General features: G+C 38.6%; 1 protein-coding gene across 1 annotated transcript; it reads left to right on the top strand.

The window, feature by feature from the left end:
* Nucleotides 1-203: 203 nt before the first annotated feature.
* Nucleotides 204-14,750, top strand: znfx1 (zinc finger, NFX1-type containing 1). The gene is made up of 19 exons (XM_084929426.1): nucleotides 204-453; nucleotides 1,211-1,297; nucleotides 1,402-2,231; nucleotides 2,655-2,889; nucleotides 3,061-3,413; nucleotides 3,587-3,766; nucleotides 3,905-4,011; nucleotides 4,851-5,089; nucleotides 5,210-5,341; nucleotides 5,598-5,746; nucleotides 6,004-6,147; nucleotides 6,241-6,358; nucleotides 6,718-6,950; nucleotides 7,935-8,074; nucleotides 8,617-8,749; nucleotides 9,312-9,479; nucleotides 11,108-11,218; nucleotides 11,379-11,474; nucleotides 11,682-14,750. The coding sequence occupies exons 2-19, from the start codon at nucleotides 1,252-1,254 to the stop codon at nucleotides 14,133-14,135; spliced, it is 5,868 nt and encodes a 1,955-aa protein (XP_084785552.1). The 5' UTR covers nucleotides 204-453; nucleotides 1,211-1,251; the 3' UTR covers nucleotides 14,136-14,750.
* Nucleotides 14,751-16,412: the final 1,662 nt, after the last annotated feature.

Genomic DNA, 16,412 nt, shown 5'->3' with positions numbered 1-16,412 from the left:
TCAAAGATGAAAAAAAAAACAACGCTATAAAAACCCGCAGTCTATTCTAGCTACTTATTACTTAGGATGTTATTACTATTAACTAGGCTAGACTTCCATAGTTATGCAATACAGTGCTTCCTGTTTCATTTATTTAAAAATAATAACATGTGTTCCCAATATCACATTAAAATAAGCCTAAATTTTACGTGGTCCTAGATAGTCATGCTTTTCAATTAATTTAATGCTCGCTCTATCTTTAGTCAAGGATAAAAGGACAAATCCATTCTGTCTTCTAGGTGGGGTGTTAGTTCTGGAGAAACGAAAACGAAAATGACAAAGCACTTAAATAGCAGGTTGCTGTAGTCGACAGCCGGAGAAGAGGCTGCGATGAGCTTGTGCACAGACCGAATGAGAGACGGCTAGACAAAGTTTGACCAGGAAAATATTCATGTTGATCGGATGTCACGCTTGGTAAGTTCGTTCTTTTCTTAGGCTATCGCTTATCTAGGAAGTGTTTAGGATACAGAGTTATTTGTCTTATTGTATTTTCTTATTTAGTAAATAATAATAGCGTGTACACTGAGAACAGTGATGTGAACTGATAGCTAAAATTGCAAGTCATATAGCACACGACAGGTAAAGTCATTGACAGACAGACAGACAGACACATAAAACGCAATATGAATGGTATAGCTTGTTTGGAGGGCAACCAGCCTGTGGAGTGTTATTATTGCCACATCCGTGACTAAGACTTGCGGTGTAAACCTCTGAATCATTTCTTGGAAAAGGAAACCTGTCGGGCAATATCCTGCAGAGGGAAGACTTTGCATTTCATAAGAATTCAGTGCAATGGACAACATTAGAATAAAACAAATATGGCACGTTTCGTTTATAGCGCACACCAACAAACCTACAACGATGGACATTGAGTCGCAAAACACATGCGCACACACACACACATATATATATCCATTCATCCATGAACTCTATTAGCTTTGATTCCCCCAGATTTTACTGATGTAATCAATGAGAACATCCTTTCTATCTGACGCTGACTCACTACAAGTTATGACCCAGTGATAGAGAGTGAAAGTAATCACTGTTCCTCAATCAGTGCTGTGTTGTGTTTTCTATTTTAATAGACTCCTGGCGAAATTTCTAAATCATTGTATTGTTGCATTGTGCTTAAATGTAGTTCTTCTCCTTCCTCTCACTATTAAATCATCAGTGTCACTGGTCTTAACTTCATCATCTACCACATGCACAACCATGGAAAGCTTGATTTTAATGACTGGGAGAAGCGGACCTAATAATGGTAATTATACAGTATGTGATGGCAGTCACATAACAAACTGAGAAAATCTGGCAACTAAAATTAGTTACTTTAGTCTCATTACATAAATGTTATTTTTCCCCTAGATACTGATACTGTCCAAAGTGAGAATGCTCGTCGAGGTGGAAGGAGAAGACGAAGGGGAGCACAAGGAGACAGAAAAAGAGCACAAAATCATGGGAGTAGTCAAGGTGAAAGGGAGGAAAGGAAAAGAGATAGTGAAGAGCTGCGTGGGAGAGGAAGGGGAAGAGGTGGTGGAGCAGGAGGAGGTGCAGAGAGAGGTAGAAGAAGAGGAGCAACAGAGGTGGGCCGCAATACAGAAAGGGGAGGCAGACAAAGAGGTGCTGGAAGAGATAGAAATGAATGGGAAGGTGCAGAGAGACAGAGATCAGAAGTAGGAAGAAACCCAGAAGCAGGTCCAGTTGTTAGACAAGGAGCGAGAATAGGGATGGCAGGGAGAGAAGAACGTGGAGACAGAAGAGAAGGTTGGAGGGGTGAAAGAAGAGATGTTGAGGGAGACAGGCAAGATAGAAATGGAAGGAGATCAAATTCTGCCAGCACAGCTAGGCCACCACAGGGCCGAGGACTGGGCTTTAAAGCCCTGGAAGAACTCTCTCTAAAAGACCCATCTGTAGTGGCCATTACCATGTCCTCACATCCTTCTGTGAAAGATCTCCTCAGTGAGACCAAAATAAGGCAGGATCTTATCGAACTCATTTGCTTGGTGCTGAGTAAAGCCTTTAAATCAAGGACAGACAGAGGCACTCAGCAGCACCTGGCTGGCATTATAAAAGATTCAGGGTTCTTCTGCACCTCTCTACCCCACTATCTTGTGGGGATGGTGTCAGATAGCAAACCTGCTCGCAGAGCACAATACCCACAGCATCTGGAAAATATCCTGGTGATTCTCTCACAGGTAAATAAACTGATGAAACATAGAAAACCTGACAAAACATAGGAAATTCAGCTGAAGGATAATTGATTTTATATCTGAAAAACATATGAGGACATTGCTCAATAGATGAAGCAATAAAGTACAAGGGTAATTTTACTATGTACAAACAGTGTGTATACTGTAATGTACTTCATACACTAAAATACAGGCCAGTGAGATTTTTTTTATATGTACATACAGTGCAGTGGGAATGATAGTGTAATATATAAATCACATTTATTTTTATTTTTCCTGTGTGCAAAGAGAAAAAGGCATAATGAAAGATAAAATCAGATTACATAGATGTAAACAAACCTTATTTAGGTATTTCTGTTTTTATTTCCTGTGCTTTTTATTAACAGTTTTAAAGTAGCTAAATTCTTTTTTCCTTGTTATGTTTATTAGGTGCTTAACATCTTCCCTGCTAGTTCGGTTCATACAGTGAGTTTGTTACTGACACTGCTCCAAGCCTCCATTAACAGCCTGAGGGCATCAGGTGTGGACTTTCAGCCTCAAATTGAGGAAAGTGTGGACCAACTTCAGGACCTGATCACACACCTCCAGAATAGAGCAAGAGAGGGTACCCTGCGCTCAGACAGAGACACATATGCATTCCTGCCCTCTGGTGGTGGTAACCCAGGTAACTGGCTCTTGGAGATATTTCTACTGAAATCAGTTTGTTTTTACATATTTGGATAGATTGTCCTGAAGCAAATACCATGCAGTTGGCCAGAAGAAAAATCTTTTTGTAAGGTTTTGAAATGTTAGTATAGATCGGACAGTTATTAATACTTCCACATTTCTAACCTAGATGAAGAAGATCAACAGGATTTCAGGACCATACCAATCTACCCAACTCCACAGGAGTTCCGACAGGAGCATAGGCCTTTCCTTAGACCTAACATTACCTCCCAGAGCTACACAAACACCCACCTCTACCTTGATACACACTTCCGGCTGCTCAGAGAGGACTTTGTGCGACCACTGCGTGAGGGGATTCAGCAATTGCTCCAGAACCAAAAAGATATCGGAAGGACCAACAGCCCACTAAAGACAAAGCGCTTTGATGATATCAGAATATATTTTGACGCACAGCTAGTGGTGCCCAAATGCACACACACTGGCATTGCCTACATTGTCCAGTTTGACGCACAGCCACTTAAGGTTAGCTTCTGGTTGTTGATGTCTTTGTAAAATGGCATTTGAATGATGCAGTAAAGTATATTCTGTGTCACTGATGTGTTAATACATACACTGGTCATTCACTATTTAAATGGCAAATGTAAAGACATATATAAACATGTATATTACTAACAGGTTGTCCATTTTTCCCACAGTTTGTACGCTGGCAGAACTCCAAGAGATTGCTTTATGGCTCCCTGGTATGCCTGTCAAGTGATAACTTCGAGAGCTTCCTGTTTGCCACAGTGTCAGATCGAGACCCTGAACATCTGCAGGGAGGACAGGTCCAGATTACATTTACAGAGGAGAGCAGGTTAAAGCTGGCAAGAATTGAGGTAGAGTAATACATTGTTTGCACCATATGTTAAAATGGGCATAATGCATTCAGTTTCTTTGGATAAATGTAAGAAATATCTGTGGTCATTTGAAACAGAAATACAAAGAACAAAATGTGTTTTTTTTTTTAATTACAGAAAGATCGAGTGTTTCTGATGGTCGAGACCACTGCCTACTTTGAGGCTTATCGGTATGTTCTAGAGGGCTTACAGGAGCAGAGGGAGGATGATTTGCCCTTTCAAAGGTAAGGATGTGTGTCAATGTGCTGCCCTGGACTTTCAGATTTTACTGTCAAGTTTTTTTTTTAATATAATCCAAAAGTTATTTCAAAGCAATTAACACCACAAATATTTTTAAAAGAGTTTTGAGTGAGAAAATAGTAGCAAGAAGGGTTTGACAGCGGTTTTTGGAGTAAAAGTGTCAAAGTAAGTTCTGCATTCACTTTAATTTATCATATTATCGCACAATTCCCCAAAAACCTTTACATATGGATCTTTTCAATACTTCAAATATTGCAATCACCTTCAGTACCCTTAACAAATACTGAAAAAATATTGTTTTAGATTTGTTGCCTAGCAGTATCTCTAAATGAAACTCCATTAAACCTTTTCTCTCAGAACTACAACATAAAAAGGATGTCAAGGGTTTTGCCACACTTGACTAGTTTGACAAATAAACTAGGAAAACTCATGTAAGTGCCTGCAGTGAAGACCAAGAGACATAGGGTGTCTTTTGCTGCTGCTATTATCATGGTTAATAACACTAAACCATAAGGGTTGTTGCCATTGCACATTGCACTTTCTTGATGATAAACTCTGGGCTGTTCTGTCTGGGCTTTTTTGGGGTGTTTTTTGTTTGTTTTTGTCTCTCTGTGTATGGACAGACTGCAAATCAATTTCCCATTGAGGACAATAAAGTTACCGTTGACAACTGAAAGTTCCCATTGACCATTGAAACCTGATTTTAACAGCACAGTTTCTGTAGTTAAGCAAAAGTCCTTGTGATATTAAAATGCTGATTTAATTGTTTAGGGAGAGATTTTCTTTAAAGAAATATATTACTAAGGATCTTTAATTCTTTCAGGTACATTGTGGAATGCAAGACAGATGTCCAACCGCCAGCTTATCTTCGAAGAAATGATAATTATGACTTGTCATCTGTTGCTGACCCTGACTACAAGGCCAGAATACGGCCCTTTCACAGTCTGAAGGCAGAGGCCTGGCCAAGGATGGAGGAGTTGGGTCTGGATGAGTCTCAGATGAAAGCCTTCCAGCTGGCCCTCACAAAAGAACTGTCTATCATACAAGGACCTCCAGGCACAGGTAAGAAATTGAAGAACCATTGTTAGTGAGTTTTTCGTTTTTATTTGTTGAATGACAGAATTTTAAGAAGTGCAAAGTTAAGTTTTCTCTAGCAAAAATCAACATGTTTTTTGGCCTCAGGAAAAACGTACGTTGGTCTAAAGATTGCTCAGGCACTCTTGACCAACCAGGAACTCTGGAGAGATCAACCTGACATGGCTCCGATGCTGGTTGTGTGTTACACCAACCACGCCCTGGATCAGTTCCTTGAGGGTAAGCACCGACAGCTGCCTCGTAATAACACGGTTGGTTTGCTCACTTGTCACGGAAGAGGATGTTTCAATTTCAGGTACAAAGAATCTTATGTGTCAAGTGTATTTACATTCACTAAAAGGCCACAGACCTCTACTTCAGGTTATATTTAATTATTTATCCTTCTGGTCTGTTTCCTGGAATGGACAATGCAATGCAAAAAAAGCTTTCAGTGTTCTGGGATGTGACATGCATTTATTTTAACTCTGTATCTCAGGTATTCATAAATTTTTAAAAGATGGCATAGTGAGAGTTGGAGGTCGCAGCAACAGTGAGATCCTGAAGCGTTTCAATCTGAGGGAGCTGACCCATTCACCTAACTTCAGACGAACACTGCCCGGTCATCTGCGTAATGCATATAATCAGGTGAGCTCTTGCAGGTGAACTGCAGTTTGAATCTTATTTTAAAATGCTCCTCGTGTATTCCTTTTGTTCACAGAAAAGATGAAGAAAAGACTCAGAATATATAAAAAGATGAAACAGGTTTAAATAAATGCCTTTTGTTTCCTGTTAAACATTTTTTGTTTATCTAATAGGTTTTCTATTGCGCTTATTCGTTTGTTTTGTCAATGACCACACAATCATTCTTTTTGCTTTGTGTGGTTTGCTCACCTGCTTAACAGGTTTACAGGCAGCTGTGTGAAGAGGAGAAGGAGATCGAAGAACAGAGTATAAAGTTGGAATGTTCTTTGAAAGGTGTGTTGAGGGAAAGCTTCTTACATAAGTTCATCTTGCGCCAACACTGGGACAGCCTGCATCGCCCCCCTGTGAGTCATTCTGAATAAGAAATTCACATTTTATGCATATGAAATGAGCTTGACAGAATGAGTCCAAACTCATGAGTTTGAAATGATTTGTAGGCAATGGATGAATTTCAGACCTGGAATGAGAAGAAGCCCAACCTGATGATGGAGTGGTTGGGTTTGGGTTCCACTGTCTTCCTGCAGAGGGAGACAGAGAATGCGAATGGAAATGATGGTAAGACTTTTACTCTAAGCGGTGCTCAACTGAACAAGTGAAAGATTATTTAATAACTGACTTTAATCTAATGTAAACACTTAAGGTTCCAAAACACCAACATGAGCATTAAATCTAAACTTAAAACTGCTGTCACAGTCATTTCAGATCAGCAATTGCTGTCAGTGAAGACTATAAACATTTTATCATGCACATACAGTATGTTGAACAGCATAAATACCATATGCTGAGCATGCTGAAAATAGAATTATTTCACTTTATGAGGTGTCAATAAAAAAAAGAAATATGTGCATTTGTTGTGGTGTTTGAAAGAATTGTCATTCTGACCCATTCTGTTGCTCTGAATGGGTAACATATAGAAGAAGTATCAATGGTGGTGGATGAAGAAGAGGACCTCATTGAAATCGCTGAGGAGGCAGATCTGATCCAGGCAGAGCGGATTATTGAAGACAACTTTGGTCCCAGAGGCATTAGAGATGCCAGAAAGAAGGAAGAAATGCAGGATGCTGTCAGAGAAGTCGAGGATCTCATGCTTGCTATGAACCTGGATACAGTTAAAATACAGGCTGAGCAGAGTGAAGAAGGATTTAAGGTAAATTTAATTGGAGGGTTTAGTGCAGTGATCGTAATGAGTTTATCATTTCTCTAAGAGCACATTGATGTAGAACCATAGCAGACTGAGTGGAGTCTGATGTAAGGATATGCTTACATTAAATCAACATCTGACCAATGGAAATGTATTTACATCTTAAGTTCACAGCATACAATATGTTATTTACATCCATGTTTGGTAGATGGCAGTTTCAGTTTTCCCTTTGTTGATGATAAGTGTAGGACTTGGCATGTTACTGTGAATACTGTGTAAGTGTAATAACCAAAAGCTTCAGGAGAAAGATTTCTCAGGCATTGTAAATGTTCTGTAAAAGATGGACATAGTTACTATAAGTCACCCAGCAGTTTGGGCTTTTGGTTTAGGGTCTTGCATTTACAAGATTCAGTGGTAGTGTTTTTGTCTCCCGCATGCTGTTATTCTGGAGAGGCAGAAGTTACCATGTTTAGGTGAAAGGGTAGAGTACTGAATTATCGCCTAATCCTAGGAAGTTAGTTTAAATTTCCTATGTGCAATGCTCAGGCACATCAGCTAATTAGTGCTCAACAGACTAATGAAACATTAGAATTTCACTTACCAAAATTGAAGCACCAACTTCTTAGATGGTCTGCCCTCAACAGCAAACCATAATATTAGTCAGAGACTTACATTAAAATGCTCCAAGAACAATCAACTGCATAAACTAAGTGTAGAAATCTAGTTCAGTGATTGTAGTTAGAAGAGGTGAGGTCTAAAAGATAACAATCAGCTCCAGATGCTTGTGTCAGAATATCTGTCAGTCAATGTAACCATGTCTCTAACTCCAGTATCCAGTATCTAGTGCACACTATGACAACTTATTACAAAAAGAAAAAAGAAAACAACAAAAAAAAAATAATACAATATCTACTTTATAATATGAATTCATCACTTAGTTAACTGAGGTTCAGAAGGTTATAATGTTTTTTACCATCCTGATCAATACAGTTCCAACGAGACCAAAGGAAAAAGATGAAGAAAAAAATCAGAAACGAACTTGGGAAGACCTCAGCTATGACTGAAAGAGAGGAAGATAACGTGTTTGATGTTTGGACTCTTAGTCAGCAAGACAGATGGAAGCTCTATCGGTATGTCTGCATCTGTGTTCAACTTTTCTTTTCTTTTATTACTATGTACCTTTTTTCTGGCTCTTCCCTTCTGTTGCATTCTCTGTACAGTTCTGTCCTCTTTCCTTCTTTCTTAATTCCCCTTTTTATTCTACACTCTTTCCATTCCCTGACCTACCTTCGTATATTCCCACTGTGTATAATTAAGTCAAGTAATCACTAAGAAAATGTATCTCTTAGGATTTTATCACAGCAGAAAGCCAAGATGTAAATCTAGTCTTCTATTACTGTAAAATCAGGACTGAAAGAACTGTGTACACAGTTTTATTTCTCATTTAAACTAACAAACAGGGAATTGAAGACAAAAACAATGTATTGTTTAAATTGTTTAATTGTTTAAATATGCTGTATTAGTAATGAAGAGGTATTAGTCAATCATACTATATATTTTTGCTCTTGCTCCATGTTATTTCAGATTAAAACAATAATAATCTTAGGGCTTCTGCATGGCTCTTTCAGTCAGTTCAGTGTTTTACTATTTCATATTGGCTTTGTGTTTTCAGGTTGTGGGTGGCACGCTACAGGACGGAGCTTCGCGAAAAAGCCCTGCTATCTGAACAAGCCTACCAGAATGCAGTGGACAGATTGGCTGATGTAAAACGGCATGAAAGTCTCTGTCTCCTCAAAAAAGCCACGGTACAGAGTATATTAATTAGCATATTCCTTTTAAAAATCCTAACCATAAATTATATAGAATTTATCAGATTTATTATAAATTATTTTAACTAACATTAACAGATAAATTATTTTTGGTTTCATTTGCCCAGATTTTTTTGCAAGCATCTTTGTGCAAGAGAAAAAAAACTGTATATTATCCAAATTAAAAGACTTTTCTTCTGTGCCTCCATTTAAAAATAGTAGAAGAGAACAGAATTTCTCCTGGTAATCCAAGAAGTGACAGTAATGTTACAGTAATGTAACCTATTGGTTAGTTACAAAGTTTTAAAACTTTTCCCAATAGCACCTGTGGCCATATGAACAGACTGAGGCTACAAGCGATAAAGAATCCAAGTGTTAAACAACTACAGAAACAGACAAGCTGCTTCCCACTGTTTCCAGTCTTTATGTTAATCCAACAGACTCCAGCTTTACATTTGTATAGGATTGATATCTACCTTATGCACTAACAGTCAACAAAAATAAATAGCAAATTCAGGTCAACTTGTCTCTTTAAAAAAACAAATATCCTGTCCACCAGGTTGTTGGCATGACAACAACAGGGGCAGCAAAGTTTCGTCAAACCCTGCAGGAAGTGCGTCCACGTCTGGTGATTGTAGAAGAGGCTGCAGAGGTTCTTGAAGCCCACACCATCACCACATTGAGCAGAGCATGCCAACACCTTATTCTGATTGGAGACCACCAACAGGTAAGACCTGACACAGACAAACAAGGCGATGTTTCCTGAGCACTTAGGAGACTTGCAAGGTTTATTAACTCTGCTTGACTATTTTTGGATCGCTATATGTGTTTTTAACAAGGCACAGGTGTAACATGAAAATTTAAAGACAACATATTATGAGATGCTCTGTGCTTTTCTATATCTTTATGTGTGTTGCCTTGAAGGTAGCAAAAAAAAAAAAAATAAGAGCTATTACAAGAGATAGAGAAGAGTACGCAGTGATATCCTGGACATCAGGAGGCTATTATACAACAACTTGTCGGGGCCTGCCAAGGACATATGGCTAGGCAGCCTGTCTACCAATCTGCAGCATGTGATCACAGCTACACAAAACTCTATCACACATCTCAATATTCAGCTCTGGTATATTCTTGCTGTGCAACAACTATCAAAAACTAACATTTGCTTAGTGTCCCTGTTTATTCATGTTTATTTATGAATCTGCATACATAGGGTATACATTTGACTATACTAACAAGCGTGTGCTCCATGCAGTTGTACTAAAAGTTTAGTAATGGAATTTAAATGAAGTTGACTTAAAGAGTGACCTTCCTGCAACCCAGAGTTGGAAATAAATGGCAGTTTTTACACCTTATCATTATACTTCTTTATATCATGTACATCAGATTAACATAATAGTATGGAACCTCATGTGTAGCACATTAAATAGTATTTAATGTGCTACACATGATCAAAGTATATGGATAAAATTATTTGTGTAGTTATAGTATAGTTATATTTTCTAGTTTATTCATATTGTAATTTACCAATTTAAGTAGGTGGTGAAAAAGAACAAATGAACAAACTAGATAAGGTATCCTGGTGACACATATTAGTCGATAGCAGTTATTTTTACTCTAGAGGCAAGTATTAAAGCATTATATTTGTGGAACATAAACTTGAATCTGTGCAGGTAAGGTAGATGGATCACACTGTCCAAGTAAAATAAGGCCTGGCATTGTTGTGCTGGTCATTAATCGCAGGTTTGGTGTTGAATCGAGCAGCACACAATGCTTCACATTTATACTAGAGTTTGTCTTGCCTCCCCCACACCACTCCCACATACATGCACAATCACGCTCTGTCCTCTAGCTAAATTAGGTTTGCACACACGCACACATACGTGCACACACACATACACAAATACATACATACAAACAAAACTAAAACGACAGCAAAAGAAAGTTAGAGTGCATTTGCATGCATTCTATACTCCCATCCAAATACAAACCCATATAAGAATATTTATTTTATTCATTCATGGTTTCCCATATTTGTATTTATGGTGCTTACAAATGGCTAGGAACTATTTAATAGCTGTTCATTAGTAATTATGTCTGATGCTCCTGGTCCTATGGCTAGGAAACTCAGTGCTCTTTTTTTCACTTAGATTGCATGATGTTGCTCTGTGCATTGCATTTAAAGTCTAGAAAAAGAAGTTGTGCTGTTATTTTTGGAATAACAGAAGGCAATGCCTTGAAATAAGCAGGTAACAATTAACAAGTTTCATGTAAATATAGGCATTACCTGATTTCTAATGTTAACTTACCTTTCAAAGCATATGATAAACAAGTGTTTTTTTCCCTCTCCTTTAGCTGCGCCCTAGTGCCACAGTATATGAACTCGCTAAGAACTTCAACCTGGAGATGTCCATGTTTGAGAGATTAGTGAACATGGGACTGCCTTTTGTCAGACTGAACTACCAGGTTTGTTTTTCTGCATATATTAGCTCTCTCATCTTCTTGCAGGATCAGTCATTAAATTGTAGACATCTTTAGATGATGCAGTTAAAGACAGTAAGATATATATCTCAATATCTCTATGCGATTTGTTCATCTATGGTCCTTATTTTTGTTTGTTCTTAAGCATCGTATGAGGCCAGAAATTGCCCGTCTTCTGACCCCACACATCTACAAAGAGTTAGAAAACCATCCTTCTGTGTTGGAGTACGAAAACATCAAGGTACATGTTTTTGTTTGCTCTCCTGCAGTGCCTCCTGCATGCAAGGATTTTTTTTTAAAACTTTGCTACTCTAGACTTTCAAATGCATCTTAAGTCTCAAATCTAATTTAGGCTGTGCATACAATATCTAGAATACAGGATAAAAAATATAATACGATGAATATAAAAGAATAATGTGGAATGTGTTTATTAAATGTTTATTTACAGGGCCTAAAGACCAATTTGTACTTTGTGGACCACAACCACCTAGAAGAAGAAATCAGAGATGGAAAAAGCCATCAGAACCGTCATGAGGCAATGTTTGTTGTAGCTCTTTGTCGCCACTTTCTCTTGCAAGACTACAAACCAGAGCAAATTACCATCCTCACGACCTATACTGGCCAACTCCACTGTCTGCGTAAACATATGCCAGCCAAGGAATTTGCAGGTGTCAAAGTGCACGTAGTAGACAAGTACCAGGGAGAAGAGAATGACATTGTATTGTTGTCGCTTGTCCGTAGCAACCGACAGTCTAAAGTTGGCTTCTTGAACATTTCCAATCGTGTCTGTGTAGCGTTGTCACGTGCCAAGAAAGGTCTCTACTGTATTGGCAACCGCGTGATGCTGGACCAAGTCAAACTGTGGAGCAAAATCTTCCACACCTTGAGAGAGAAGGATCAGGTTGGAAAGGCTCTGACTCTGTGCTGTCAGAATCATCCAGATCGAGAGGTAAAAGTATCAAATGCTGACGATTTCAAACAAGCACCCGAGGGAGGCTGCACCCAGCCTTGCCAGTTCCGTTTAGACTGTGGCCACGTTTGTGCCAGGGTCTGTCATCCATATGACCCAGAGCACAAGAAGTATAAGTGTGTCAAAAAGTGTGAGAAGATTTTATGTGATCTGGGACACAAATGCACACTTCTATGCCATATAGAATGCCCAAAGAACTGTCCAGTAAAGGTTGAGAAGATCATACCCAAGTGTCAACACACACAAATGATTCCTTGTCACCAGGACCCAAACACATTTACATGCCAGGAGCCTTGCCAGAAGTTGCTCAGCTGTGAACATCCATGTGAGTCAGTCTGTGGGTTACCATGCACCAGTAAGTGCAAGGTGAAGGTCATCTTAAAACTTAGGTGTGGACACACCCAGGAAGATGCCTGCTTTTACAAAGATTGCATCGATAAGGCTGAATGTAAGGCCCCATGTGAGCACCAGCTAAAATGTGGACATGCTTGCCGTGGTACCTGCGGCAAATGTTTTCAGGGACGCTTCCACTTTGCCTGTTATCACAAATGTGAACGTCTCCTCATCTGCTCTCACCAGTGCAAGGAACCTTGCACTGGTGATTGTCCCCCTTGTCAGAGACCTTGTGAGAATTGCTGTGTCCACAGTAAGTGCAAGAAGCCATGTGGGCAGCCATGTGCTCCTTGTATAGAGCCCTGTGCATGGCAGTGTGCTCACCATTGCTGCAATAAGCTTTGCTATGAGCCATGTGATCGCCCACCATGCACTGAACCCTGCAACAAGACCCTAGATTGTGGCCACCCATGCATTGGACTGTGCGGAGACAAATGTCCAAGTAAATGCCGCATCTGTCACCACGATGACGTCACAGAGATTTTCTTTGGCACTGAAAATGAGCCAGACGCTTACTTCATTCAGCTGGAGGATTGTAAACACATCATTGAGTACACAGCTATGGACATATACATGGGTATGGATGATAACAACCAGGCAAATGAAGTAGAGCAGGTGGCCATAAAACTAAAGGAATGCCCCAAGTGTCGTACTCCGATCAGAAATAATCTGCGCTACGGATCTCAGATCAACCGCAGTCTGGAAGAGATAGAGATGGTAAAGGAGAAGATAAATGGACAGCAGTCAGATATTGAAAAAAAGAAGAAAGCACTTCGAACTCAGTGGCGTGAAAACCTTCGAACCTATGAAATGGATGACCAAATGGAATATATGCTTATCAACGAAAGTCTGAAAAAACCCTACCTCACAGCAAATGATCTATGGGTAGTGGAAAACAAGATGGATTTCTTAATAAGAGTTGAGAAGCTTCTGAAGATTGAGAAGAAAGACATGTTGGACATGGATCGCGACAAGTTCTCGAAGAATGTTGCAGAGTTTGTGTGTTGGGTCAATAGCTACCACCAAAAATTCACAGACCAGCAGGTCTTTGATTTGCAGAGAGAGCTACAGAGACTCAATCTCCTGGCTGAACTGAATGTTCGTTGCCATTTGGCAAATGAGAGGAGTCAAACGGATCAAATTCAATCAGACGTGCAAAAAATAAGAGATATTTTGGAAACGTGGGGTCAATTCACTGAGCAAGATGAGCAAAAAGTGAAGGAAGCCATGAAGAAACTAGATGAGAAGTTTCCACTCAGTGGCTTGGGGATCAGTGACGAGGAAAGAAAGATGATTGTCTCAGCCATGAAAATGCGACCTGGACACTGGTACAAATGTCCAAATGGCCATGTCTATCTTATCACAGAGTGTGGAGGGGCTATGGAGAGCAGACATTGTCCTGATTGTAATGCTACTATTGGTGGGCAAAGCCATTTACTTGCAAGTGGCAACCAAGTTGCCTCAGAGATGGATGGGGCACAGCACCCTGCTTGGTCTGAAGCCAATAACCTTCTAAACTTTAATCCACATGACTTCTAAAAGCCATTTTAGAAAAGCCTGTTGTTTTCTTTCCACCCTTGACTCTTAGTTGGAACATGTATGAGTGACAAAAGTTTGTGGATTTACTTAAACAAGGGCCTCAACAAAAGTCAGTGTACTCAGTGTAAATAACTTGGCAAAGGAAAATAGCATAATTTTACTTTTTACTGTTTTACTTTATGGCACCTACGAGATGGATTAGGCAGAGATCTTTTAATAAGTAATAAGTAATAATTTTTCTTGCATGAACTGTACTTTTGAAACGTTTTTCTTGAAAATGTAGATTTTATGTTGGCAAATATTTTATGCTTGTATGTCAACATGTGTCTTGCCACCTTCTGTTATGAACATATATCATGCAGTATTGCTATTCTAAACATGATGAGTAGTAGTTTATTTTTAAATGCTTTGTAAATTACAGATTAAATAATAGATGGTAGTTCATAATGCTAAACTTGGTGAGTCTTTGGTTGCTCAGGACTCCATTAAGTACCAGTTGCATTATGGCTTAACAACAGGTGGCAGTAAAACACTGTAATATAACAGTGAATAGTGACTTGATAGTTATTATGGTTAATGCTTGTTCATATGAGATTAAAATGTCTGTAAATACAAGCGTGTTCTTGTTGTCTTTATTTTTATATAGGTCTCCATAGGCTCAGAGAAATAAGCTCAGCAAATGTGATTAACAAGTGTACTTGTTATGCTACATAAAAAGACACATTCACATAAAAATATATGAAAAAAAATGTTCTTAGTCACTTTCAGTTGCCATCCTGCAAAAATATTATTTAACTATTACCTAACTGATGCATGAAAGGAAAACAACAAAACGTTTCTCCTCATCATTAAAACAAACATACAAGCGTTAAACATTTGCGTCTATAACAGGACATCATTGGCAGCGAAGGTGATAAAAACAACCCTGAAATAGCTGCAATTCCTTTTCACTACTATACAAGACTCACAGTTGCTGAGTTTCAATTTGACGTTTTGTAACAGCTTGCATCACTTTATTACATGATGAATGCGTCCTTGTCACAAAAACAGCTCCAATGCAAACTGTGCTGTCTGCAGGGGGAAAAAAACAACAAAAATCTGCTGTCAAGACAAGTGTTAAAATTGAGCAAACTTTAAAAGCTTGCCACTCTTTCCGTATTTATAGTATTCAAGAATCAGGATGAGAGAGAGCTGGATGGCAAGGCAGCACCTGAGAAAAATGGTAATATCCTACAGGGTGGACTGCCTCATCTATCATTTCAGGTGGCCTTAAAATATGTTATTGTCAGAGTTCCAGGTAGTCTGCCCATGCAATAGACACTACCGAGTTCCCTACCACTCTTTCCAACATACAATTTGTGGTTTGATCACTGAGAAGAGAAAAAAAACTGCAGAGTTTAACGACTTGGTAAAGCAGCAAAGGTGCCACGAATGATAATGTGTCAGTTCATGTAAAGCCTTGAATTTGAGCACTTGAACTAGAATGGGTCAAGATTGACGGCACTGACATAGCATCTTTTTTAATGCCTGAATAAATTGGAAAGCCACTTGTGAACATGTGAACTAGACACAGAAGAAATAAGGGACAAGGATGTGACCACAGCATCTGGTCAAAATTAACTGTTGAATACATTGTAAAAGATTAGTGATTGACATGGTGTATTTTAACAAGAGCTTAAATGAAAAATGTATATTGAATGACAAGGAAAATTCAATACAGAAAGGCTATTTTAAATATTGGTTTTCAAAGAATCCCCAAGGCCACAGATAAAGAGTGTCTGAAGTCTTTGTAAGAGCAGTTAAAAATTAAGAGTCCATGTGAGAAATAAGGAAAAGTTCTCCTAAGATAATATTACATTTGTATAGTCTTAATGTTATATGAAACATTCGGCAGCTTTTTAAATAAATCACTTTTCATTTATTTAGTCATTTTAGTTCATTTATTTTCTGTGTTGGATTATTTTCTATGATACATTTTTCATGACAGCTTGGATAGACTTCAGCTCCCCAAACCCCACCACCCTGAATTGGATAAATGGTTAAAAAACAGAGTAAAGAAAGTGAATAAATGAATCTGGTATTTGTATTCCATATGCAACCTTTGTCTTAACTCAACAAAATATAAATATTTATTTTTAAATAAATGGCTGGCTTGTGACTATACGTTTTTACCTCCTTGCATTTAAAATGCAAACAGAGAGGAAAAAAACACTCGGTATTAATCTACTTCTGAGAAAATGCAACAAGGTTTATGTTCACAGAATGAACTGTTGGTAT

The sequence above is a fragment of the Perissodus microlepis genome, chromosome 5, assembly GCF_051167445.1.
Source record: "Perissodus microlepis isolate ML-2025 ecotype Zambia chromosome 5, ASM5116744v1, whole genome shotgun sequence".
NCBI lineage: Eukaryota > Metazoa > Chordata > Actinopteri > Cichliformes > Cichlidae > Perissodus > Perissodus microlepis.
This window is presented reverse-complemented; position numbering and strand designations above follow the sequence as displayed.